Here is a 27,293-nt window from a genome sequence, read left to right as displayed (position 1 = left end):
AGTGTTCTACATCTACCATATTTTATTGTGGCTGAGGAGTGCTCAATGTCTACCCTATTTTATTATGTCTGAGCAGTGCCCCACGTCTACCATATTTCATTATGGCTAAATAGTGCTCATGTCCACCATATTTTATTAACCCACTTGTGCATTGATAAGCACTTTTGTTGATTCCACATCTTAGCTATTGTGAAAAGTTCTGCAATAAACATTCACGTGCAAGTGTGTTTTTGATAAAATGGCTTTTTTTCCCCCTTTGGACAAATGTCCAGTAGTGGGATTCCTGGGTCAACCCCTAAAGTATCTGCATGTACTTTTCCATGAAGTCTGTGCTAGTTTGCATTACACCCAAGGTGGGTTAGTGTTCCTCTCTGCGTCCCTGCCAGCATTTGCTGTTTTCGGACTTTTGGACAAAGAACATTCTCACTGGAGTTAGATATCTCATTGTAGTTCTGATATTTTAATAGCAATGATTTATATAATGAAAATTAGTTGTTATATATTAGTTTGGTCAAACAAATGTTTTAAAGTTTCCTTTTTTTTTCCCCCCCTAAGGGACAGGACCTCCCTGTTTCCCCCAGGCTAGTGTGCAGTGGTGTGGAGGCTCCACATAGGTGTTTTCACAGCACACTATAGCCTTGAACTTCTTGGCTCAAGTGATCCTCTGGCTTCATCCTCCCAAATAGCTGGGACTTGAGGCCCCACACTTTGTGTTTTTATACCTTCTGGAAAAATGGTCCAATGTTACACAACGTAAACAGGTTCAGGCATAGTTGAACTATTTTTTCCCCTTACTAACTCTACAGTTGATATAGCTTGACATTATTAGATACATTTTGAGATCTCCAGAAATAAACTGTTACTATGAGTGAAATCACATGGTTGTACTGGAAGGTTCCTCTGATGCCCCTGGTAGAGATGGGGACCATGTGTGGCATGGAATTCTGGGCAGAAAGACTCTAATTCATTCTGTTTGGCCGCCATTGCTCTTGATATCATTGCAGTCTTAGCTGTCAGTCATGCAAGTGATGGCAAAATAGATAAAAGTGAACTAATTTTAAAAGTTCAAATATTAGCTTAACTGTTTAAAAAACTATAGTACACTTGCCCAGAAATAGACACATTTTACAAAAATTGAGGTAAAAAAGCTGTAAGTCCAAGAGCAATTAAAGATTTACTCTTATGTAAGAAAATGATGAAACATTTAACTTTGAAACAGAAACTAACATTTGTTAGTACTACAGGCTTATTTAATTCATAAAAATTATTTATCCTAGATTTATTTATTTTTTTTATAGAGACAGAGTCTCACTGTACCGCCCTCGGGTAGAGTGCCGTGGCGTCACACAGCTCACAGCAACCTCCAACTCCTGGGCTTAGGCGATTCTCCTGCCTCAGCCTCCCGAGAAGCTGGGACTACAGGCGCCCGCCACAATGCCCGGCTATTTTTTTTTTTGTTGTTGCAGTTTGGCCGGGGCTGGGTTTGAACCCGCCACCCTTGGCATATGGGGCCGGCGCCCTACTCACTGAGCCACAGGCACAGCCCTATCTTAGATTTCTTTAAATGAAAAACATCCACACATGTTTGGCCACTAATCTGTTCCTTGTGATTATAGGCAGAAAACTTGAGATGGTACAGGAAACCTTTAAAAACATTATGGGCAACAGCAAAACTATAATCAATTAGAAAGCAAGCCAGAGCATGTCAAATTTACATTTAATTATTAGATAGCCATATATTCAATGTCTGGAATCTAACTGAAACGTAGCTTTTAAAGAAATCTAAAATGTTTCAGATTAGTGACATTTTTGAATAAAATTAACAAATGGGTATCTCTTGAAAATGAGACATCCAGGGACTTAAAAAACTCACAATGTTTTTCTTTTTTTCTCCCGAATAATTATGACCTTTAATTAACTTGTAGAAGTCAAATAAACAACTCAGTATCTCACCAAATGAAAGAGAAGAATTATATGAGAAATATGAAACCCAAAGGAAAAAGGATAATATAACTAACCTGAGCCACGTACTTCGCCAGTCTACTTGAAGATGTCTCAGGATTTGAGGGAGAGATTGCACATTTCTTCACTGTAGGGAGCTCTCTGTGGATAACTGAAGCACGATTAGGATTTTCAATAGGAGTTGCTTCCATTATTGGCCTTGTGGTAAGAATTGTGTGCAAAGATCTGTCCATCTGTTTTACCCCAGACAAGTGTGTCTTGACCTCTGCTAGATTCTCACGAAGTCTATGAAGATTACGAAAGGCAAATGTTAGTATTTCATTTTTTCCTAAATGATTCCGAAATGAGTTGCATTTTAAAATTATTTACAGGAAATAAAATTCTCCTGTAAATAATGTTTTAACACTACAGATGTGTCACTGTACGCAACTGCAGTTTATATAGAAGTGTATATTTATTTATCATTATTAAAAATCCTTATATAGAAGTATAAGGATATGTATATATGTATATATTGTGTATATATACACGAAAATGTATATATATTTCCAAATTTATTTCTAACAAAGGAATAATTCAAACAAAGTGGACAGGAGAGAGAAATGGCGATTACTGATCTATTAATTGACAGGGAACACCTGCTGCCTTCTGGAATGGCTCTCCCTATAGGATTCTTAAAGTTGCCTTTAAAATATTTGTATTTAGGCCAGCACCTGTGGCTGAAGGAGTAGGGAGCTAGCCCCAAATACCAGGGGTAGTGGGTTCAAGCCTGGCCCTGGCTCAAAACTGCAAAAATAAATAAATTAATAATAATAATAATAATTGTATTTAATGGGTAACTATGTGAGATGATGATTATGTTAATTTTCTTATGATAATTGCCATTTCCCTATTTATACATAGTAAATATGGCAAAACATCACGTACTCCTTAAATATATACACGACAGAATTAAAACTTTCAAAAAGCTAGAAATACTGTTATTTAGTAGTCTATTTCAGAGATTTAGAAAACTATCCTTCAGTACATTTTTGAGCATTTGTTTTCACCACCCTTGTACTTTTCACCTACTTTGGGAAAAATTAAGCATTTGGTGCTGAGGAATAACTTCTAGGGGAGAATGACATGGCTGAGTCAGTGATGAAAAAGAAAGAAAGCAGCTCCAAAGAAAATCAGCTGCCGACTTTGTTACCAAGGCACCAGCGGCAAGGCCCATCCTTTCTGTGCTCCACACACCTGACCCTCAGGCTGAACAAGGCAGTATATTGAAACTACTTTGTGAGTTTACCTCTCTTCTTCCCTATGTTAATCATTCCTATTTCCCAAGTATGCCTTTATTCAGAGTGATGAAACTCTTGGCATAGTTTTCATCAAGGAAAGTTAATTTCCTGAGTACCAGAAAGAGCCAGGAGACCAATAGTACTTGACCCTTTTGGTTAAAGCTGTAATCTTCCCCCCAAATACTTAAATTCATGAATATTTCCACTTAGGGGACTGCTGACAAACAATTTTCTAACAACATCATTGTCTAAATGATAAAGCTTCAAAAATACTTAGCTGAAAGACTAATAGATCATGTTAACTAAGGGAGAATAGTAATGGGGGAAAAGCCATATAAACCAAAAAGGGAGAGAGATGTAAAGTGTCCTGGACTAGCCCCTTCCAGGTAAGTCTATTCACTAACATCATTTCTCAAAATTATATCATCTACTTAGTTTCCGCATCCAGTGGACCTCATGAACATGTCTGACTAATGATGATGCATTTGAGATGAATGAATGAGCTTAAGTTATTTTCTGTGATTCTGGGTTTTGACTTACTGGCGTACTTTAGTTGACAAACATTTTAGGGTTTGTAAATCTTTCATGCGAACTTGTGGGTATTCTTCCAGTTTTTCAGACGCTAGTATGCTGGAGAGTTCAGACTCCGCATCTGCAATGCTGAGCTCCATCTCAGTAACACTGAGCTCCATCTCACTTCCCCTTGAAGCTATTTGATTCTTTCTTGGCTGCTCTAAGTTTTCCAGAGCTGGTATTTGTGTCTAAAGCAAATTAAAAGGATATGTTTTTACAATAATTATAACCTTGATAGTTAAGATATAGTTTGTTTCCTTTACATTTGAGACAGTGATTCAGAGAGAAAAGTTTAAATATGTGAAAAATGAAGTTATTTAAAATATTTATCATTATTACAAGTTAAATTATTAATTTAATTCTGGATTAAATCTAAAATATAAAGTTGAGTTTTTTTGTTAGTGCACATATAATCATAATGCAAAGAATACTAGAATTAATTACTTTGTAAAAAAACCAAACAATGTAACTTACAAACATTCAAGTGTGTAGTCTAATTGCTAAATCACACTTTTTCTTTTCCTAATAGTGTTGCTGTATTCCATCCTGCCTTAATAATCTGAAAGACCAGTTTATTAATAGTTAATAATGATGATAGAAACTGAAATATTTAAAGGAAGAACTTTCCTTCTCTGAATTTGTGATACAAAAGAAAGTTTAAGTCTTCTCTATAATAAAAATACAGCTTTTGCCCAACTCCTGTGGCTTTTCTATTACCCTAATTCTCCCCTTCCATTGGACTCTAATAATTTTTTCATTTTAAATAAACATATTTAAGTACATTTTGTTTTAAGTGGGGTGTACTGGAGACCATATTCCCCCATCTGTTTTTGCCCTTTGGTGACCTGGAGGGTGGGGATTTTAGGGAAATTGGAAGGGATGGTGTTTTATATCAGAAAATGTAGAGGAGTGGACACCATGCTTACAAGGACAGTTACTGATTCTTATCACATTAAAAGGAAACTCTGAGAACAGTACAGTCTTCTGGAAAGCCTAGAGATGTTTTGTGACTTAGGGGCAATCCCCCAGGTCAATCAGTGTTCTGGAATGAGATAAGACAGGTCACTCCTTAGTAAGCATGTGTTAAACAGTGATGCTTGGTACTTCTTCATGGTAGTCGTGGGGAAAGAACTCGTGAGGAAAGAGCACGTGGCAATCCTTATGCATGCAGCTCTCCTATGTAATGACCTTAACTCTCCACGCCTGTTGTGTATGTCATTACCTTAACTCTCCACGCCTGTTGTGTATAACCTTAATTAACAGCCATTGCGGAAAGGGCTGAGGGCTATCCTGCACCTAAGGTAGTCCACCTTCCACAAGCTTGTACTTCTAATCCATGTCAAGCCTGTTTCCTTCGTGCAGCGACAGAGACCAGGCCGTAGGGATCTCGACAAGAAAATGTAGATTTCAGTAGAGAATGTGTTGTTCTTTCTATGGCTGATCCTGGGGATTTCCTTTCTCTTCTCTGGTCTCAGATTCCTCATCTGGACATAGGGTCTATTGACTTCATCTGCCTCCCAGTGTGTGTGGGATTCACGGTGCAAAATTATAGTCATGATGGCAGTATGAGCTAATGAAGTGAGGGGTTTGGTCATTAAGTCCCTGTTTCCTGAGGGTTCCAGAGTCACCTTGACTAGAGGGCAGAGAGACAAAGCCTGATCTGTGTGCTCTGTGCTGGCCAGAAGTTGGCCAGTGAGTGCTAAGTCTCCTGACCTCTGGGGCCTCCCTCTTTGGCACACATCTCAGGTCATGGTGACCTGGGGCTGGGCTTGCACAAAGACTCTGATGGCTGAGCTCTGCCTGTTATAGTGTCCGAGGGACCGTCCAGTCTGTGAACCAGGCGAGGGTGAGGATGAAGATCCTGGAGGTGTGGGTCTGTGGTCCTGTGATATTTCCCACCTTCGGTGGGCTTCCTGGGGTGAAACCCCTTCATAAATCGAGGACACATACGAGATACACTGTGCTCCTGTGATATCTCCCACCTTTGGTGGGTTTACTGGGGTGAAACCCCATCATGAATTGAGGACACGTTTGAGATGCACTGTGCTCCTGTGGTATTTCCCACCTTTGATGGGTTTACTGGGGTGAAACCCCATCATAAATCGAGGACACGTTTGAGATGCACTGTGCTCCTGTGATATTTCCCACCTTTGGTGGGTTTCCTGGGGTGAAACCCCGTCATAAGGCAAGGAGCATCTGTACTATAATTTGAGCATCTCCGTCTGAAAATCTGAATTCCAGAATGTTTCACATGCTGAAATGTCTTGGGTGTGGATGTGACACCATAAGTGAAAAATTCCATGGCTGCTCTCATGTTGCAAGTTGCAATGAAAACACTCAGAACATTGTTTCATGTTTCATGCACAAAATTTACTTACAAACCTTGTATAAACTGTCTTCAGGCTATGTGCATAGGTAGATATGAATTCTTAGACTTGAATTCCCACCAAAGATTTCTCATTGTGTGTAAACAACTAAAAACACTCCCAGTCCCAAGCATTTTGCACCATAGGTAATCAACCTGGGCTGCTGAAGAAACAGAATCCTGCTGTGATATAACAGAAACCGAGAGGTTAACTTACCGACCCTGTGCTGGATGGGAGATGTGGAAGCTGCTCAGGTCGATCTGCTTGCTTTTGGCTTCTAGCTTTTAATTGGGAATTTTCTATGTCAGGCCTAAAATGAACATTACAAAATAATTATTCTCACATAAAAAATGTAAAGATACCATGTAATGTTTGGATAGAGATCTGAAGGCATAATTACATGAATTCTCAAAGATTTGAAAAGTAGGAGCTTTGAAAACGGTACTGTTTTTCCAGCTGCGTTTCATGAATAATTTGAAAACATTAGAAATAATACACAAAAGTATGCAGTTTTTTCTTTTTCTTTCATTTTTTTTTTTTGAGATAGGGTCTCAAGCTGTTACAGCTCACAGCAACCTACGAATCTTGGGCTCACATGATCGTCTTGCCTCAGTGAGATGGGGTCTTGCTTTTGCTCAGGCCGATCTTGAACTTGCAAGCTCAAGGAATACACCTGCCTCTCAGAGTGCTAGGACTACAGGCATGAGCCACCATGACTGGCTAAAAGTATGCATTTCAAAGTAGCTTAATGCTGAAATTTTTTCTTGGCTTCTCTCAGAAGCATTTATTATCATAACTGATGCAATCTCATTCTACATGACTTATTTGCTTTATAAATACTCAAGTGATTTTGATTTAAATTGTACATTTGCATGTGGTCTTCCATCTTCCCAGCCAGTCTTCTAGCCTCTGTCAACTGATGCAGCAATGATATTTGCAGCTAAAAGAAAGAATAAAAAAGTTTACGTTTGGAAGTAACACAAAAATCCATCGATAGAAAAATGAATAAAAAAATTGTGGCACATATAACATACTATTTTTAGAGGATAACATATATTTTAATTAAATTTTTACCACCAAAACCATTGATTTCATAAACTCAGTCAAATATTAACAAATGAAAGAACAGACCATGCTCATGGCTAAGAGGAATCAAAAAAACAAAGAAACAAAAAATTGTTAAAATGTCTATATTTCCCAAAGCAATTTATAGATTTAATGCAAGCCCTATTAAAATGTCAACATCATACTTTAAAGATTTGGGAAACAAAATTCTTCATTTTGTATGGAACCAGATAAAAACCCATATAGCTAAGGTAATTCTTAGTAATAAAAACAAGGCTGGAGGCATTAGCCTACCAGACTTTAGGCTGTACTACTGGGCCGTATTGATCAAAACAGCATGGTATGGGCACAGACATCTGGAATTGAATAGAAAACCATGAGATGAAACTAAAATCTTGCAGCCACCTAATCTTTCGTAAAGCAAACAAGAACATTCACTGGAGGAAAGAATCCCTATTCAATAAATGGTGCTGGGAGAACTGGATACCCACATGTAAAAGATCGAAACTAGACCAGCACCTTTCTCCAATCACTAAAATGGTTTCGAGATGGATAAAAGTCTAAATCTAAGGCATGAATCAATAAAAATTCTCAAGGAAAGCATAGCAAAAATGCTGGAAACTATCGGCCTGGGGAAAGACTTTATGAAGAAGGCTCCAGTGGCATTGTAAAAGAACAAATGGGACTTAATTAAACTGAAAAGCTTCTATACAGCTAAGGAGAAAGCAACCAAAGCAAATAGACAACATCAGAATGGGAAAAGATATTTGAATATTATGAATTGGAAAAAAGCTTGATAACTAGAATCTACAGAGAACTCAAATTAAGCAACAATAAAAAAAAGCCAATGATCCCCTATATCAATGGGTAAGATAAATAGAACCTTCTCTAAAGAAAACAGATGAATAGCTAACAAGCATGTGAAAAAATGCTCATCATACCTACTTATCAGAGAAATGCAAATCAAAACCACTCTGAGACATGCCCAGTGAGATTGGCCCACATCACAAAGACTCAGACCTCACCTACTGTGTATACTGCAACAGTACATGCCAAATGTATTAACAGTACAGTATAAATATCTAAACCAACAAGTGAGTAAGTGAGGTGAAAGATATGTTGACCAGTTTGATGTGAACATTCTAGATTATATATAGTCAGCACATTGTACCCCATAAATGCAGTGATGTACACAGTTATGATCTAATAAAAAAAAAAAAGCTGCAGATGCCGGCGTGGAAGTAGAGAGAAGGGAACACGTTTACACTGCCGGTGGGACTGCAATCTAATGCAACCCTTTTCGAAGGAAGTGTGGAGAATCCTCAAAGAACCCAAACTAGACCTCCCATTTGATCCTGCAATCCCATTACTGGCCATCTACTCAGAAGAAAATAAAAACATTCTATCATAAGGACATTTGCACTAGACTATTTAGTGCAGCTCGGTTTACAATTGCCAAATTGTGAAAAAAAACTAGGTGCCCACCAATCTAGGAATGGATTAACAAGCTGTAGTATATGTATACTATGGAATACTATACAGCCACTAAAAATGATAGTGACTTTACTACAACTGAAAGTGAAATTGTATTAATTCAGATGAAGTTGAAATACATTCTTCTTAGTAAAGCGTCACAAGAATGGAGAAGCAAGTATCCTACGTACTCAATTCTGGTATAAGGAGAATTGATGTGAGTACATGGTAGGAGGAGAGGGAATGGGGCAGAGGAGAGAGGGAAGGAGGGAAGGGGTGGGGGACACGGTGTAGTAAACACCTCTTGGGGGTCAGACACTATTAATGGAGGAACTTCACCCAGCAAACACAAGCGGTATAACCTGGCTCATTGTACCCTCAATGATTCCCCAACAATGATATTAAAAAATAAATAAATTAAACTAAGATTTGAACTACTAGTACTCAGTAATATCAACATGAATATAATAAGTATTTTCTCATTGATACACATCGTATCGTGTAAAATATTCTATATAAGAAATGTGCTCAACTTATAATAATTTGATTTTCAATTTTTCAACTTTGTGATAGTATGGAACCTTTGCAATTTTGACACACTCACTATGGTCCAACTCATAGTTTTGTGACTTTATGATGGTATCAAACCATTGTGATTTCATGTATTTTAAGTTGAATCTCTGCTCTTTTCGCATGTGGTTTGTGAGATATTTGGTACTTTATTATAAGATAGACTTTGTGGTAGGTGGATGTTACCCAACTTTAGGACAAAGTTTTGAGCATATTAAAGGAAGGTTAGGCTGAGCTATGATGGTAACAGGGTGGGTATTTTTTTTTTTTTTGAGACAGAGTGTCACTTTCTTGCACCATCATTAGGTAACAGCAACCTCAAACTCTTGGGCTGAAGTGATGCTCTTGCCTCAGCCTCCCGAATGGCTAGGACTACAGATCTCTGCTACAATCCTGGCTATTTCAGAGATGGGGTCTCACTTTAGCTGAGGCTCGTCTCCAATTCTTGAGGCCCAGACGATCTACTCACCTCAGCCTCACAGAGTGCTAGGATTACAGGAGTGAGCCACCACACCAAGCAGGTTGAGTGTATTAAATGAATTTCCTTCTTATGTTTTCAACTTATAGTGTGTTTATCAGGATGTAGCCCCAGCTATGAGTGGAGAAGCATCCGTACTATGTGCTGAACAGCCCAAATCTTAAAATCTAAAATCCCAGATCTTTCAAGATCTAAAACTTCAACATGAACCCACAAGTGGAAAATTCAAAACCTGACCTCATGTGACAAATTGCACTGCAAACATAGTAAAGACCTTGTTTTATGCACAAATTATCAAAAAGACACTGCATAAAACTGCCCTCAGGCTATGTGCATAGGTGTGTATGAAAATAGAAATATGATCTTCATGTGTGGACTTGAATCTAAGACCCAAGATATTTCATTAGGTCTATTCTAATATTCCAAACTATGAAACACTTGTGGTCCCCAGCATTTTGCATGATTGAGACTGAAGCTGGAGTCCCAGAGACATGAAACCCCTTTCCAGTGTGACGTACGGATCTTGCCCTTGACAGGTTCTCCTGGAGCTGCTCCATTTTGTGTGCTTGGTTTTCGATGATAACTTTTAAATTGAAATTTTCTTCTTCAAGCCTAAAATGTGTATTTTAAAATAATTATTATCACAACAAATTTTAAAGATACCATATAATTTCTGAATAAACATCTAAAGAATCTCAAGAATGGAAGAAAAAGTACCCAATGTACTCAGCCCTACTATGAAACTAATTTAGGGCTTTCACATGAAAGGGGAGTGGGGAAAGGGAGGGGAGGGAGGGGGCAGGTGGGTAGAAGGAGGGGGATTGGTGGGATTACACCTGTGGTGCATCTTACAAGTTATATGCGAAATTTAGTAAATGTGGAATGTAAATGTTTTAGCACAATAATTGGGAAAATGCCAGGAAGGCTATGTTAACCATTGTGATGAAAGTGTGTCAAATGGTCTATGAAACTAGTGTACTATGACCCATGATCATATCAATGTACACAGCTATGATTTAATAAAAAAATAAATAAATAATAAACATCTGAAGTTATAATTACATAAATTTTTATTTTATTTTATTTATTTATTTATTTATTTATTGTTATTAAACCATAGCTGTGTACATTAGTATGATCGTGGGGCACGATCGTTAATAGATCGTTTGACACATTTTCATGACATTAGTTAACATAGCTTTTGTAGCATTTTCTTAGTTATTTTGAAATATTTGAAAGTAGCTGATTTGGCCAACTACATCATTTTTATAGCTGCATTGTGTGAATAACATACAAATTTTAAGAATAATATATGAGAAATGTGCATTTCTAAAAAAATTAATGCTGAAATGATTGCTTAGCTTCACACAATGTACTCATTGTCATAACTGAGACAATCTCACACTTTGCTGCTGATTTGGTTATTTTCTGTGCTTTGTTAAACGTACTTTTTCATGTAGTTGTCCATTGTAGGCCATCTCATGGTTGCTGTGCGTTGACCCTGTGCTTCTTGCAACTACAACAAAAAATTTAAAAAAAAATTATATTTGAAAATAACTCCAATGTTCATCAATGGATGAGTGGGTGAACAAAATGTGTCATATATAAAATACTATTTTCAGATTATGACCACCTTTTTATATACAAAATAATCTAGGACAAACTTGCCCATTACCCATATTTACAGCTAAAGTTTATTGATACACGGACTCACCCGTTCAGTCACTATTCTGTTTATGACTATTTTGCAACGCAACTGCAGAGTCAAATTGTTGCCACAGGGATATTATGGCTCACAAAGTCTAAAATAATAGTATCTGGCCTTTCACAGACAAGTGTATTGACCCATGCTCTAGGACCAAAACACACTAGTCTCATTTTTTAGTTTATCTTATCAGTACTAAAATGTATAACATTGGTAACATGAGGAAAGATAAAACAATTACCTTTTGGTAAGCATTTATATTTTTGAATTCCAAGCACCCTTGCATCATTTATTTTATTTTACTTTTTTGTATGCCCATTTATTTTTATTTGGACAAACAACTTGTTATGCTTTTAATGCTAAAAACTAAGCATCATCTGTCCTTTTCAGTGAAAGAAAAATAAAATTATAAAAATAAACAGGGAACACAATTATATTAGAGAATGTCATTTCCAAATAAGATGCCACATTTCTTCTGATTCTCCCATCAAGTGGCAGGGATCAAGACATAACCAGGAGAGAATTTATCCTTAAAGTGTCAGCTTAAAGCGTGAGGATGTTCGTTAAACATCGTAATTAAACTATCCAAGGCAAAGCCATGTCGGCCAAATGCCCACTGGGTCCAGCGAAACAGCTCAAGCAAACCTTTTTCTGACCTTGTATAACCCTATTTTTGTGTTTACAGTAGAGACAGTAGACAGATGTATGTTGCGAAGAACTAACTGTCCATATTCACACAGAGATCAGAAGAGCTGGAACCAGAACTTTCCAATTGGTAAAGTGGCATCAATGTAGAAGTCATGATCTGGCTACATAATTAAGGCGGGGAATTCAGACTTTGTGTCAGAGTGAGAGAATCATAGGCTTTTGGTTTGAACAGTTCTCCAAGATAATATGGTTTCAATTTTATATTTAATTGCTTAAAATACATTTCAAATAAAAGCTTTATTAGGTCTATGTATCAAAGAAGAAATAATTGATATGGCATACAGTGTTTAATTTTATCCTAACAACTGTTAAGATAAAACATTTTAAATATATACAGGATAAATGACATGCTGAGATATTAGTTCAGATATTAGTTCCTCCTTAGGCAAATGTATAATTAGACAAGATTGAACTATCGGGGCTGGACCTGATGGCTCACACCTGCAATGCCAGCACTTTGGGAGGCTGAGGTGGGTGGATTGCCTGAGCTTACAGGTTCAAGACCAGCCTAAGCTCGTGCGAGATCCTTTGTCAAAAAAATAGCCAGGTATTGTGGCAGGCTCCTGTAGTCCCAGCTACTCAGGAGGCTGAGACAAGAGAATCATTTGAGCCCAAGAGTTTGAGGTTATTGTGGCTACGATGATGCTATAGCACTCTACCAATGGTGACAGAAAATAAAAGCAATGCATAATTAAAGTTTAAATCATTTCACCCAGACTAGACAACAGCTGCTGAAATGTAACGTCAGTGAGAGAACAGTTAGAGAAAGCTTCACAAAGAAGGGGAGATTGAGTGACAGGACTGAATGGATGGGGTGGATGACCAGAGATGGATGAGGCAGGCGGGGACAGAGAGCAAGGCAGAGAGATGCTGAAGTCAGCTAGTCACCTCTGAGAATAAAGCCCAACGCCAGGGGAGCCAAAACATGTTTCCACACAACTTGTAGATGAATGTCCACAGCAGCATCGTTAAGTGTGGAAGGGACCCAAAGGTCCACTGACTGAGGAACTGATAACTGGTATGGCCAGAATGTTTACTGTTTATGGCAATAGAAAGAAATAACATCCTGATTCATGCTACAGTTGAGACGAGCCATAAAAGCCCAAGGATAAGTGAAAGAAGCCCATCATAAAGGACGATATATGACACAACTGTTTACACAAAATGTCCAGAGGCAGCACATCTATGGTGACACAAAACATTAACCCCCAAATCTGCACTTTGGATACTTGCATAATCGCATTCCTGTACCAGTTAACCCGAAATCCAAGAAATACTAGATTCTGTCTCCATTTACAGAAGTGAAGATAATTAAGACAATTTCTAAGAGCATTCGATTTAACATTTTCTGATTTAATCTGGCCTGTTTCACCAAGGCAATGCAGAAATCACTAAAATATACTGTTCAGAAGGAACATAGACTCTCAAATTCTGTGAGAAAATTATGTCTAATTCTCACTTTCCTAAGGGCATATGTGGTAGATGTATATGTCCACATACACACGTACTTATAATTATAAAAATGTCAGGATGAAAGTCAGAATTCAAGACATAAGTGCATTTTAAGGATAATAAATTGTAATGAAATTAATAATAATAAACTGCAAACAAAACCTATTCACCTAAACTAGTATCCCCAAACAATTTTCATTACTCAATAAGCTATATATCAACTGTTGACATGTTAAATTCCATATATACTTTATTTGTGATTTGACTGCATTTCTTCTTGGCGTGAGCCGTGCCTTCTAAATGAATGTGGCAGTGTGACGTAATGTCCAGTGAGGCCTCTGATCTAGGTATTTTGTGTAGTGCCTCAGCCAGTTGCCTACAAAGTTGTCTCAGAACTACCTAATAAGATATTTTGGTTACTGATGTCATAATTCACTGTATTATAAAATTATGTTAATAACATTTAACATTAAGGCATGTGCTTTGGAAAATACCATTACATATATCGATTCCCCTTCTTTTCCCCTTGTGTGCACATTCCCGCTTATCATTTAATTCTGCTACAGACACAAAAGGTGTTATCTTCCTGTTAAATTGGTATTCTGTTATTTAAATGGGAGAATCAGTTCAGTGAATCATTCCTTGATGACTGTGCAATACTTAGCAACCTGCCAAAGTCTCACAAAGAAATTGGGTTTTGGGGTGAGACTGGGAGGTATAAATTCTACTCTGTGAAGTATCTTCCTCATCTTTCTTAAAGGCTAAAATATACCTCACAGTTCCTCACAAATTCGATCCTCAGCTCAAACCCTTTCAATAGATCCCTCAGAAAAAGAGATAAAAGTCTTGGGTGGTGCCTGCGACTCAATGGGTAGGGTGCCGGGCCCATATACAGAGGGTGGTAGGTTCGAACCAGACCCCGGTCAAACTGCAACAAAAAATAGCCAGACATTGTGACAGGCGCTTGTAGTCCCAGCTACTCAGGAGGCTGAGGCAAGAGAATCACCTAAACCCAGTAGTTGGAGGTTGCTTTGAGTGACGCCACGGCACTCTACCAAGAGCAATAAAGTGAAACTCTGTCTCTGAAACAAACAAACAAAAAGGTCTAGTGGTCTTTGAGGCTCTTTGTAACCTGGCCTCTACCTCCCTCCCAGACTCCTCAAACTCTCTCCCCTACTCACTGCATTCCCGCTAGAAGTGAATCCTGCCACCTCTCACTATTCTGAAAATAGGGACCCAGTGACAAACCACGAAGTCACAGACAGCTACAGTTATTCTTGTGCTGGACAAAGTTATATCCAAATGAAGATCATGAACCTTGAAACAAAAACTATGGGCACATTAATTGTAAAAATATTAAAAATAAATTATAAATTCTAATGGGAAGATTAAATCAAATATGTTTGCTAAAATACACATTTGTCCCAAAGTATGATTTAATTAAAAGTAGATGCCTTTCAAGGATTGAGAGGTCATATAAAGTACATAATTTGAGATTGATGTATCTTCAGGTTTATGTCAAATTGACATGAATAAAAGTAATATTATATGAGACCGACTGACAATAGAGAAACTACTGTCGGAGAAACAGTCCAAGACATAGCTATACCCTTCAGTGCAGCTGGGAAACCTGTAACTAACTGCCCAAAGAACCTATTTCATTGAATTTTTATTTCAAAATATTCATTTCAGGTGTGAGAATTTCTGTTCATCTGCTTCATCACAGTATTAACATGAGACAACGTAAAGACATCAAAATCATCATTTCAGGAGCACATTATTATTGGGAGTCTTTACTGATTAACAATTTGAAAGAAACTCAGATAATTTCATAACTGACATAATATATTTATTCAAAGTAAAGCATCTTTCAGCTCTAATTATTTGCCAGAGGCAAGCTATGTTACTAAACTAATATACCAAGGGCAGCGCCTGTGGCTCAAGGCGCTTCAAACCCATCCCCAGCCAAAATCTGCCACAACAAAAATAAAAAATAAAAATAATGAACTAATATATCAAATATATTTATCATCTATTTTATATTCAACTAGATTCAACATTTGGCCATAACCAAACATTACTTTAAATTTTCTTTAAGGAACGTAGAAAATATTTACCTTTCTTGATACTTACTTCTCTTTCTGCCCTTTCTGTTTTATATCGCTTCTGCTTTTCTTTTAAATGACTGCATTTATTGGTTAACTCTTTATTTCTTGCTTCTAGCAGAAGTCTTTGGCATTTACTCTCAGCTTGAAGTTGTTTTACAGAAGCCCGAAATTGGGTCTGCATAGCCATCATGGTTTTTTCTTTATTATCAGCTTTGTCCTGAGCATGACTGAGTTGCTGCTGAAGCTCCGTATTTCTGCTTCGCAGCTGAGCTAATGGCTCCTCTGCCAGTTCCTCCTCTGCAAGGTATGTATGCATTTTACGTTGTTCATTGTGATACTTTAGCTCCATTTCCTTCTTTTCACACACTGCTTGGCTGAGATCTCTTTGCACACCTTCTAAGGCCAAAGTCTTTTGACTGAGAATATCTTTTGTGTTACAGAGCTCAACTTCTAGGCTGTTGAATTTTCTTTCAGCTTCAACAAGTTTTTGGAAGAGAATATTCGAGTAAGATGTCATATTTTCTTTTACAACAGACCACTCATCTCTTTCTTTCTGGTAGGCGAACTCCAAGTCCTTTTGTGACTTCTGGCTTCGGTGGAGATCACTTAGAACAGCAGACAGTTCGTGAAGGTTTGACTGGACTTCAGTTTTCAGTTTTTCCTTCTCTCGTTTCTCAAAATCCAGTTCAGACTTCAGCAGCGTGTTCTCTGAACTGAGCATCCTGAGCTGTCTGCTGTGGTCAGAGATTATTTCTGCTAATCTTTCCCTCTTCAGTTTTATGCTGTTACGAAGGTATTTTATAGTTTCGATGTCCTCTGAAGATTCCGGTTTCTGTTCCTGAGTCTGTGTTTTTATAGTGTCCACTTCCATTCTTAGCCTGGCAATTTCATCCTGCAGCAGGCGATTTTCACACAACAGATCTTTTTCTTTTTTGTCGCTCTGGGAAATATGAGTAAAACAAAGGAAACTTTCAGGTACTACTCAATAAAACGACATATTATTTTCTCTGAAATTAAAGTATCACTTATACAGACAACAAAAAGATTGTAGTCAATGGATATCTAACTGGACAAAAAGTCGTATCAAAAAATCAAACCATAAATTCCTAAAACTTCCCACATTTGAAAAAAAGAACTCATGAAAGCAAAAAGGGAACCATTAAAGAATTGTTAAGAATCTCAGAATCAGGATAGCCTTTTTGTGAATTACTACAAACCCAAAGGCATAAAAAATTAATATCTTTGACTACATTAAAAAGTTGGCTTCCCACTTTAATACTTTAATATCTAACCTACACACCATCCCATGGTAAGAGTCTTCGTTTTGCATGTTTGGACAAATGAAATTTCTCCAAGTTTCTCCAGGGTATCATAGGTCACAGAAACCTCAAACTCTGAGGCTCAAGTGATCTTGTTGAATCAGTCTCCCCAGCAGCTGGGACTACTGCTATGATAGTCATTTTTTTTTTTTTTAGAGATGGGGTCTTGCTTTTGCTCAGGCTAGTCATGATCTCCCCCAGTTTTTTGACTACCCTTTTTCCTCTGAGAATAATCTATATATTTTCTAATTTTCTAAATTTTTGTGGTCAGTGATAAGTATTACATTTATTGATAAGTGATAAGTCTGACATTGTATTTAATCATTTCTACATACAGCCACAAATGTGTTTAGTTATCACAATTCTGAAAAGGAGTGGATAAAAATATAAACAATCTGAAGATTTTCTCCCAAATCTCCTGACTCTACCTCTACTAGAGCTTCTCTACCAAATCACAATTAAAGAGTCCCTATGGAGGGAGACAAGATGGCGGACTGAAGCCAGCTTTCAACAGAGGCTCCCGTCCAGAAGGAGAGTTAAGGGACAGGAATTTAGTAAGTATCCTGGTGGACTTGAGCCTCACCAAGAGAGAAGGTTGAAGAACGCACATCAACACCGCTGAGGCAAGCTGTGATCACAAGGACGCAAACAAAAGGTACAAAATCCACCACCAAGCGGGCGGGAGTCCCCCTCCCCCATGAGACCGGCTCAAGAGCCCCACAATTGAACAAGCGGGCAGAAATTAAAGGCCCTCCCACTACACTCCAGGGAGAGACCTTCTAAAAACTGGACCTACCTCCCCTACTGGGGTGCCGTGGCGTTCTCCTGCCGGGCATAAAACTGAATAAAACTTTGGGAATCCTTTGCCGGCAACCCTGAATCCCCGGCACTCCCCTCCCGCCCACTGAGGTCTGGAGGCCTGTCCCCCAGGAATTCGGATCCTTGGGTGATTTCTCAAGGGGAGTGGACAGTCTCCGAGTTGCGACTGGTCAGCATTGACTCTGAGGCACGCGAGTGAGGAGAGGGCACCAGGCTGAAGAGGAGTCACGCCTCGGCGGCACTTCCCTGCGGTGATGTGCAGCAACCCTCCCTGGGCACAAGACTGAATAAGACTCTAGCTTCCCTGCTGAGAGCTGAGAGCCCCTACTCTCACTCGGGGTCTGAGGGCCCATCCCCCAGGAGTTCGGATCCTTGGGTGATTTCTCAAGGGGAGTGGACAGTCCCCGAGTTGCGACTGGTCAGCATTGACTCTGAGGCACGCGAGTGAGGAGAGGGCACCGGGCTGAAGGGGAGTCACGCCTTGGCAGCACTTCCCTGCGGTGCAGTGCAGCAACCCTCCCCAGACAACATTACGGGGCAGGCACAAGACTGAATAAGACTCTAGCTTCCCCGCTGAGAGCTGAGAGCCCCTACTCTCACTCGGGGTCTGAGGGCCTATCCCCCAGGAGTTCGGATCCTTGGGTGATTTCTCAAGGGGAGTGCACAGTGCCTGAGCTGCGCCAGGTCAGCGCTGACTCTGGGACACGTGAGCGAAGAGAGGGCACTCTGCTGATGGGAAATCAAGCCTTGGCGGCACTTCCCTGCGGTGCAGTGCAGGAGCCCTCCCCGGGCCGTAGTGTTGCGTAAAACTGAATGAAATTCTAGCTTCCCCCCCCACTCCTAATCGGGGTCTGGGGGCCCATCCCCCAAGAGTTCTGATTCTTGGGGGATCTCTTGAGGGGTGTGGACCCAGCACAAACTGCGGCCGCTCAGTACTGACTCTGGGGCGCGGGACAGAGGAGAAAAGGGTCGCCTGAGTGCCCACACCAGAGCAGCAGTTCCCTGGAGGTAGATCAACAGCCGTTTTTTCTTTAACGGCAGAACGCCCACTTCTGGATATTCTGAGGCCACACCCCCTGTCTCCCTGGGCAACCAGAGGAGGCCACCAGTGAGCGGGGGATTTCCTGACACGGCTCACAAACCCGGGAAGCTTCCAGGGCGGGGCTGACCCAGAGAGGTGTTCGAACACGAATCTCCTCCATCAGCAAAGATGTTTGAACTCAAAACAGCCCGTCTTCTGTAGGTGATTTCGACAGGAACAGAGACAGAACCCCGCAAAGTTGTTTGTTCTATTCTGTTCTGTTCTGTTCTGTTACCAGCATCCATCAGGGACGGGGCTAAGCCTGAGTGAACACCTCCTTCCCATCACCTGCATCAAACACTCAAAGATGTCAGGCCCCATCTCCTCCTGCTAGATAGCGGCAGTCTGTGGGGGCTTGGCAGACTTCCTTGTGATTCAGGCAGGTGCAAACCCCTGGAGTGTCTGTTCACTGCAGGCAACTGGGTTAGCCATCTGCAGAGATACCAGTGACTGGGTCCGACGGAGGGGCAAAGTGGGGAAGGAGACGTCAACCTTCCCAGACTGCTCTGTTTGCTGGGTGGCTTCTCCTGACTCCACGCTGCACTGGGGTGAGCCATGTCAGAGGAGTCACCAGGCTCCTGTGATCCAGTTCCCAGAGAACTCTTGAACTCTCCCACCCGAGACAGGTGCCGACTGAGACAGTTGATTTGGACCTTTTGAACTGGGCTAATAGACTGAGGACTTTTCAGGCGGTGCCCTGGGTGTGCGATTGTAGGAAGGTTTGATTCTCCTTTTCCAACTGGGGCCAGAGGCGGGCAGGTGGGGTGACTTAATCGCTGATTTTTCCACACAGCTGAGACTTCAAGCCAGAGTAGAAGTTGCAATAGGATCGAACAGAAACCAGCTGAAAGCAAGACAGAACCTCTTTGCTCCACCACACCAGACAGGGCCCCAGTTTCTCAGGCCACAACACTGTATGGGCCCTCGATAAAACCCCAGGGGAAAAACCAAAGGGAGTAAAATAACCATGGGGTGGAATCAGTGGAAAAACTCTGGTAACATGAATAACCAGAATAATCAACCCCCCCAAGAAAAGATACGGCAGATGTGATTGAAGATCCCATTCATAAACAACTGGCTGAGATGTCAGAAATCGAATTCAGAATTTGGATTGCAGACAAGATTAATAAAATGGAATTAGGAATTCGAGGAGAAATTCAAAAATTGTCTCAAGAATTTAATGAATTTAAAGACAAAACCACCAAAGACTTAGACACACTGAAGCAAGAACTTACAGCCCTCAAAGATATGAAAAATACAGTAGAATCCCTCAGTAACAGAATGGAGCAAGCAGAAGAAAGGATTTCTGACATTGAAGATAAAGTCTTCGAACGCTCCCAATCTCTCAAAGAGGAAGAGAAATGGAGAGCAAAAACGGATTACTCACTCAGAGAACTCTCAGATAATTCGAAAAAAAGCAACATAAGGATTATAGGAATTTCTGAGAATGATGAAGTCGCCTCCGAGGGCACAGAGGCCCTTCTGCATGAAATTATGAAAGAAAATTTTCTAGACATGCCTAGAGAATCTGAAATTCAGATAGCAGACAGCTTCAGAACCCCAGCACGATTCAACCCCAATAAGTCATCCCCCAGACATATCATAATTAGCTTCACTAAAGTTAACATGAAAGAGAAGATTCTCAAAGCAGCCCGGTGAAAGAAAACTATAACGTACAAAGGTAAGAATATTAGAATAACTGCAGATCTCTCTGCTGAAACTTTTCAAACCAGAAGAGGCTGGTCATCAACTTTTAATCTCCTAAAGCAAAAAAACTTTCAACCCAGGATCTTGTATCCAGCTAAACTGAGTTTCATCTATGATGGAGAAATTAAATACTTCAATGACATTCATATGTTGAAAAAATTTGCCATAAGTAAACCAGCTCTTCAGGATGTTCTCAGACCTATCCTCCACAATGACCAACCCAATACTATACCACAAAAGTAAACTCACTCAGAAACTTCGGATCAAACTCCAACTTCCACACTGGCGAAAGGATTAAAAATGTCCACTGGACCTTTGAAAAACTCGATACCCAAAATTCCACCAGACTTATCAATACTCTCCATCAATGTGAATGGCTTAAACTGTCCTCTACAGAGACATAGGTTAGCTGACTGGATACAAAAACTCAAGCCAGATATTTGTTGCATACAAGAGTCACATCTCAACTTAAAAGACAAAAACAGACTCAGGGTGAAAGGATGGTCATCCATATTTCAGGCAAATGGTAATCAGAAAAAAGCAGGTGTTGCAATTTTATAGATACAGTAGGTTTAAACCATCAAAAGTAAGGAAGGACAAGAATGGTCACTTCATATTTGTTAAGGGTCATACTCAACATGATGAGATCTCAATTATTAATATCTATGCACCCAACCAGAATGTACCTCAATTTATAAGAGAAACTCTAACAGACATGAGTAACTTGATTTCCTCCAGCTCCATAATCGTCGGAGATTTCAACACTCCCTTGGCAGTGTTGGATCGATCCTCCAGCAAGAAGCTGAGCAAAGAAATCTTAGATTTAAACCTAACCATCCAATATTTAGATTTAGCAGACATCTACAGAACATTTCATCCCAACAAAACTGAATACACATACTTCTCATCAGCCCACGGAACTTACTCCAAAATTGACCACATTTTAGGTCACAAGTCTAACCTCAGTAAATTTAAAGGAATAGAAATTATTCCATGCATCTTCTCGGACCATCATGGAATAAATCTTGAATTGAGTAACAACAGGAATCTGCATACCAATACAAAAACATGGAAGTTAAATAACCTTATGCTGAATGATAGCTTGGTCAGAGATGAGATTAAGAAAGAAATTGCCAATTTTTTGGAACAAAACGACAATGAAGACACAAACTATCAGAACCTCTGGGACACTGCAAAGGCAGTTCTAAGAGGGAAATTTATAGCACTGCAAGCCTTCCTCAAGAGAACGGAAAGAGAGGAAGTTAACAACATAATGGGACATCTCACGCAAGTGGAAAAGAAAGAACATTCCAACCCCAAACCCAGTAGAAGAAAAGAAATAACCAAAATTAGAGCAGAATTAAATGAAATTGAAAACAAAAGAATAATACAACAGATCAATAAATCAAAAAGCTGGTTTTTTGAAAAGGTCAATAAAATAGATAAACCTCTGGCCAACCTAATCAGGAAAAAAAGAGTAAAATCTCTAATATCATCAATCAGAAACAACAAAGACGAAATAACCACAGACTCATCAGAAATCCAAAAAATCCTTAATGAATATTACAAGAAACTTTATTCTCAGAAATATGAAAATCTGAAGGAAATAGACCGATACTTGGAAGCACGCCACCTTCCAAGACTTAACCAGAATCAAGTGGAAATGTTGAACAGACCCATATCAAGTTCAGAAATAGCATCAACTGTACAAAACCTCCCTAAAAAGAAAAGCCCAGGACCAGATGGTTTCACGTCAGAATTTTACCAAACCTTTAAAGAGGAATTAGTACCTATATTACTCAACCTGTTCCAAAATGTAGAAAAAGAAGGAAGACTACCCAACACGTTCTATGAAGCAAACATCACCCTGATCCCCAAACCAGGAAAAGACCCAACAAGAAAAGAAAATTATAGACCAATATCACTAATGAATATAGATGCAAAAATATTCAACAAGATCCTAACAAACAGAATCCAGCAACACATCAAACAAATTATACATCATGACCAAGTTGGTTTTATCCCAGGGTCTCAAGGCTGGTTCAATATACGTAAATCTATAAATGTAATTCAGCACAGAAACAAATTAAAAAACAAAGACCATATGATTCTCTCAATTGATGCAGAAAAAGCTTTTGATAATATCCAGCATCCATTCATGATCAGAACACTCAAGAAAATTGGTCTAGAAGGGACTTTTCTTAAACTGATAGAGCCTATCTACAGCAAACCCACAGCCAATATCATATTGAATGGAGTTAAATTGGAATCATTTCCACTCAGATCAGCAACCAGACAAGGCTGCCCATTGTCTCCATTGCTTTTCAACATTGTAATGGAAGTTTTAGCCACCGCAATTAGGGAAGAAAAGGCAATCAAGGGTATCCATATAGGGTCAGAAGAAATCAAACTCTCGCTCTTCGCAGATGATATGATTGTGTATCTGGAAAACACTAGGGACTCTACTACAAAACTCCTAGAAGTGATCAAGGAATACAGCAGCGTCTCAGGTTACAAAATCAACACTCATAAATCGGTAGCCTTTATATACACCAACAAAAGTCAAATTGAAAAGCAGTTAAGGATTCTATCCCATTCACAGTAGTGCCAAAGAAGATGAAATATTTGGGAATTTACCTAACAAAAGACGTGAAAGATCTCTATAAAGAGAACTATGAAACTCTAAGAAAAGAAATAGCTGAAAATGTTAACAAATAGAAAAACATACCATGCTCATGGCTGGGAAGAATCAACATTATCAAAATGTCCATACTACCCAAAGCAATATATAATTTCAACGCACTCCCTATTAAAGCTCCACTGTCATATTTTAAAGATCTTGAAAAAACATTACTTCGTTTTATATGGAATCAGAAAAAACCTCGAATAGCCAAGACATTACTCAGAAATAAAAACAAAACAGGAGGAATCACACTACCAGACCTCAGACTTTACTACAAATCGATAGTGATCAAAACAGCATGGTATTGGCACAAAAACAGAGAAGTAGATATCTGGAACAGAATAGAGAACCAAGAGATGAATCCAGCTACTTACCGCTATTTGATTTTTGACAAGCCAATTAAAAACATTCAGTGGGGAAAAGATTCCCTATTTAACAAATGGTGCTGGGAGAACTGGCTGGCAACCTGCAGAAGACTGAAATTGGACCCACACCTTTCACCATTAACTAAAATAGACTCTCATTGGATTAAAGATTTAAACTTAAAACATGGAACTATAAAAATACTAGAGGAGAATGCAGGGAAAACCCTTGAAGAAATTGGTCTGGGTGAGTTTTTCATGAGGAGAACCCCCCGGGCAATTGAAGCAGCTTCAAAAATACACTACTGGGACATGATCAAACTAAAAAGCTTCTGCACAGCTAAGAACACAGTAAGCAGAGCAAGCAGACAGCCCTCAGAATGGGAGAAGATATTTGCAGGGTATATCTCTGACAAAGGTTTAATAACCAGAATCCACAAAGAACTCAAACGCATCAGCAAGAAAAAAACAAGGGATCCCATCGCAGGCTGGGCAAGGGATTTGAAGAGAAACTTCTCTGAAGAAGACAGGCGCAAGGCCTTCAGACATATGAAAAAATGCTCATCATCTTTAATCATCAGAGAAATGCAAATCAAAACTACTTTGAGATATCATCTAACTCCAATGAGACTAGCCTATATCACAAAATCTCAAGACCAGTGATGTTGGTGTGGATGCGGAGAAAAGGGAACACTTCTGCACTGCTGGTGGGAATGCAAATTAATACATTCCTTTTGGAAAGATATATGGAGAACACTCAGAGATCTAAAAATAGATCTGCCATTCAATCCTGTAATTCCTCTGCTGGGCATATACCCAGAAGACCAAAAATCACAACATAACCAAGATATTTGTACCAGAATGTTTATTGCAGCCCAATTCATAATAGCTAAGTCATGGAAAAAGCCCAAGTGCCCATCGATCCACGAATGGATTAATAAATTGTGGTATATGTATACCATGGAATACTATGCAGCCTTAATGAAAGATGGAGACTTTACTTCTTTTATGTTTACATGGATGGAGCTGGAACATATTCTTCTTAGTAAAGTATCCCAAGAATGGAAGAAAAAGTACCCAATGTACACAGCCCTACTATGAAACTAATTTTGGACTCTCACATGAAAGCTATAACCCAGCTACAACTTAAGAATAGGGGGAAGTAGGAAGGGGGGGTGGGTAGAGGGAGTGGGATCGGTGGGATCACACCTGTGGTGCATCTTACAGGGGTATTTGCGAAACTTGGTAAATGTAGAATGTAAATGTTTTGGCACAGTAACTGAGATAACGCCAGAAAGGCTATGTTAACCACTGTGATAAAAATGTGTCAAATGGTTTATGAAGCGAGTGTATGATGCCCCATGATCATATCAATGTATACAGTTATGATTTAATAAAAAATAAATAAATAAAGAAAAGCAACAAAAAAACCATCAAAAAAAAAAATAAAGAGTCCCTATGTTTCAAAACAGTAATGATAAATTTTATAAGATTATTCTTATAAAATTATGAGTTTAGGAGCTTATTTGATATTGCAATAACTTTTGATTCCTGTTTGTGTGTCAAACATTTATAAATGTGAAATATCTTATTGCATTATTTTACTAGAAACAAAATACGTATTAATTATCTGTAAGTATGTATTATGCTATTATTTTCAAAATTTCTTCGTACAAAAATCAAATACAACTTAGAGGCCAAGATTTAGACTAAGTAATTTTTGTGGTAAGTGTCAGCTCATTTTAAGATGAAGTAACCTTCCTGATTTTATTTGAGACATAAATAACACATACAGGTGGTCATAAAGTCTGTGTGCGATTTAAAATCATGTGCAATCTAAAATCACACATGGGCTTTATGACCACCCTGTATATGAAATGGAATAGATAATACATGTGATATTGATGTAACAAAATTAGAAATATGAGATTGTTATCAAAGATTAATTTACCTCATTCAAAATATTTTGGAGACTCTTCACTTCCACATCTTGTGCTCTCAGAGTCTGTTCGAGCTGTTGGTTGAGTTTAACTTCTTTCATATACTGCTTTTTCATTGTTCTTAACTTTCCCCTCAGTTTGTCACAGACTATGTCAGCGTTTGTTCTCTTCTCTTTTGCTTCTTCTAAGGATAATCTGCAGTTAAATATACTTATCTTAAACTTATATTGTTAGGAAATGAAAAGTTCCTCTTATCATCTGGCTCTTCTCTTATTTTATTACCCTAATAACATTTCCATGTTCTTAAATGTTTTTCCTGAATGATTATCAGGTTTTCAATTTCATTTCAGTCTCCTTTAAGGGACATATATACTTGAAAAGCAGACAGGAAAGAACATCCTGCTAATTGGTAAGTTTATGTTACTAGTCATTCAGGTAAATATGAAAAATAATAGTGGAAATTATTCAGCAAATTTACAAGTGACCAACTGCAGACAGGTCATTTAGAGTTAACTAGAAAGTGACTCCTGGTACTAATTACAAAGCAAAGAATTACATTTACAACATTCAGCTTTCTGATAGTCAAAAGAAAAATCATGTTAGTTCCATTATTTGATAGCAAGAAATATACCAGGTTAATTATTTATTTATTCATTTATTTTCAATCACCATAGGCTTTTCTGGAACTAAAATCTCTTTGGAAGAACACTACTTAACTCCTTATATAGGAGAAACCCATTCATAACGATGACAGGAATCAGCATTTCCAAGATTCTTCAAAACACTGGGCACAGGTTAAACTCATTTACTAGCGGCAAACATTCTCTGAGGAAGGTAGTACATTAGGTATTTTATAAAGGAAGGAAAAAGGCACAGACAGGCAAAGTAACTTGTCCAAGCCCATCAGCTGGTCAAAACCAAGAATTCAAGCTCCACAACATGCGTTTCACAACACACTCTGAAAGTGATATTTATTTTCAATTGTGTTTAAGGGATATGATAGCTGATAAATCCACATAATCATTCCACTTCTGGCTATAAGTTATTATTTCTGAAACTTGAAAATGCTTTTTATTAAAATAAGAAGACTTTATTTTTAGGCAATTGTGGAAAATTACTTCCTAGGAAATTAAACATTCTTTTTTTTTCTAAAGAAATCATTGTTCATCTATTCAATTGTCTAGTCATGTGTTCAACAAATAACTTATTGAGCACACAAGGCATGTCAATGACACCGTGACACATGGGAACATGTTTTTTACACTTTAGAATTTTATAATCCAAAAGTAATAATTTGCAATAGATTGTAAATAGCCTGCATTTCCACTGGACATAAATGAATTCCTTCCTTTCTCCAATGAAGTTGATATACCTAATATTTTAGTACCTTACTAAATTATAGCTCTCTGTGGTGCTACCATCAGAAATAGGTGATCCATACAATCATCGAAGAATGAGGAGTGTATGTATGTTTATTATTACATCATTTAAAAACCTACTTATGATATTTTAACTTCAAGTTATCATCAGCATGTTCAAGTACATTCAAATATTCCACATCAGAACCGATTCTGAAAGAATACCCTCTTACCAAAAAACAATATATGAAAAGAACTTCTAAAGACAATTATTTTAGCATGTA

The 27,293-nt window shown here is 38.5% G+C and overlaps 1 protein-coding gene across 1 annotated transcript in view; it reads right to left on the bottom strand.

The window, feature by feature from the left end:
• LOC128588741 (ankyrin repeat domain-containing protein 26-like) overlaps positions 1-27,293 on the bottom strand; it is a 53,882-nt gene that overhangs the window by 8,114 nt on the left and 18,475 nt on the right. Inside the window, exons 4-11 of the mRNA XM_053595571.1 lie at positions 25,663-25,846; positions 15,766-16,680; positions 11,216-11,283; positions 10,286-10,379; positions 7,048-7,121; positions 6,398-6,491; positions 3,783-4,003; positions 2,019-2,247 (exon numbers count right to left, since the gene is read on the bottom strand). Coding sequence (XP_053451546.1) covers positions 2,019-2,247; positions 3,783-4,003; positions 6,398-6,491; positions 7,048-7,121; positions 10,286-10,379; positions 11,216-11,283; positions 15,766-16,680; positions 25,663-25,846 — 1,879 coding nt within the window. The remainder of the gene's footprint in view (positions 1-2,018; positions 2,248-3,782; positions 4,004-6,397; positions 6,492-7,047; positions 7,122-10,285; positions 10,380-11,215; positions 11,284-15,765; positions 16,681-25,662; positions 25,847-27,293) is intronic.

This window comes from Nycticebus coucang, chromosome 6 (genome assembly GCF_027406575.1).
Source record: "Nycticebus coucang isolate mNycCou1 chromosome 6, mNycCou1.pri, whole genome shotgun sequence".
Classification (NCBI taxonomy): Eukaryota; Metazoa; Chordata; class Mammalia; order Primates; family Lorisidae; genus Nycticebus; species Nycticebus coucang.
The sequence above is the reverse complement of the archived record's forward strand: the minus strand, read 5'-3'. Positions and strand labels throughout refer to the sequence as shown.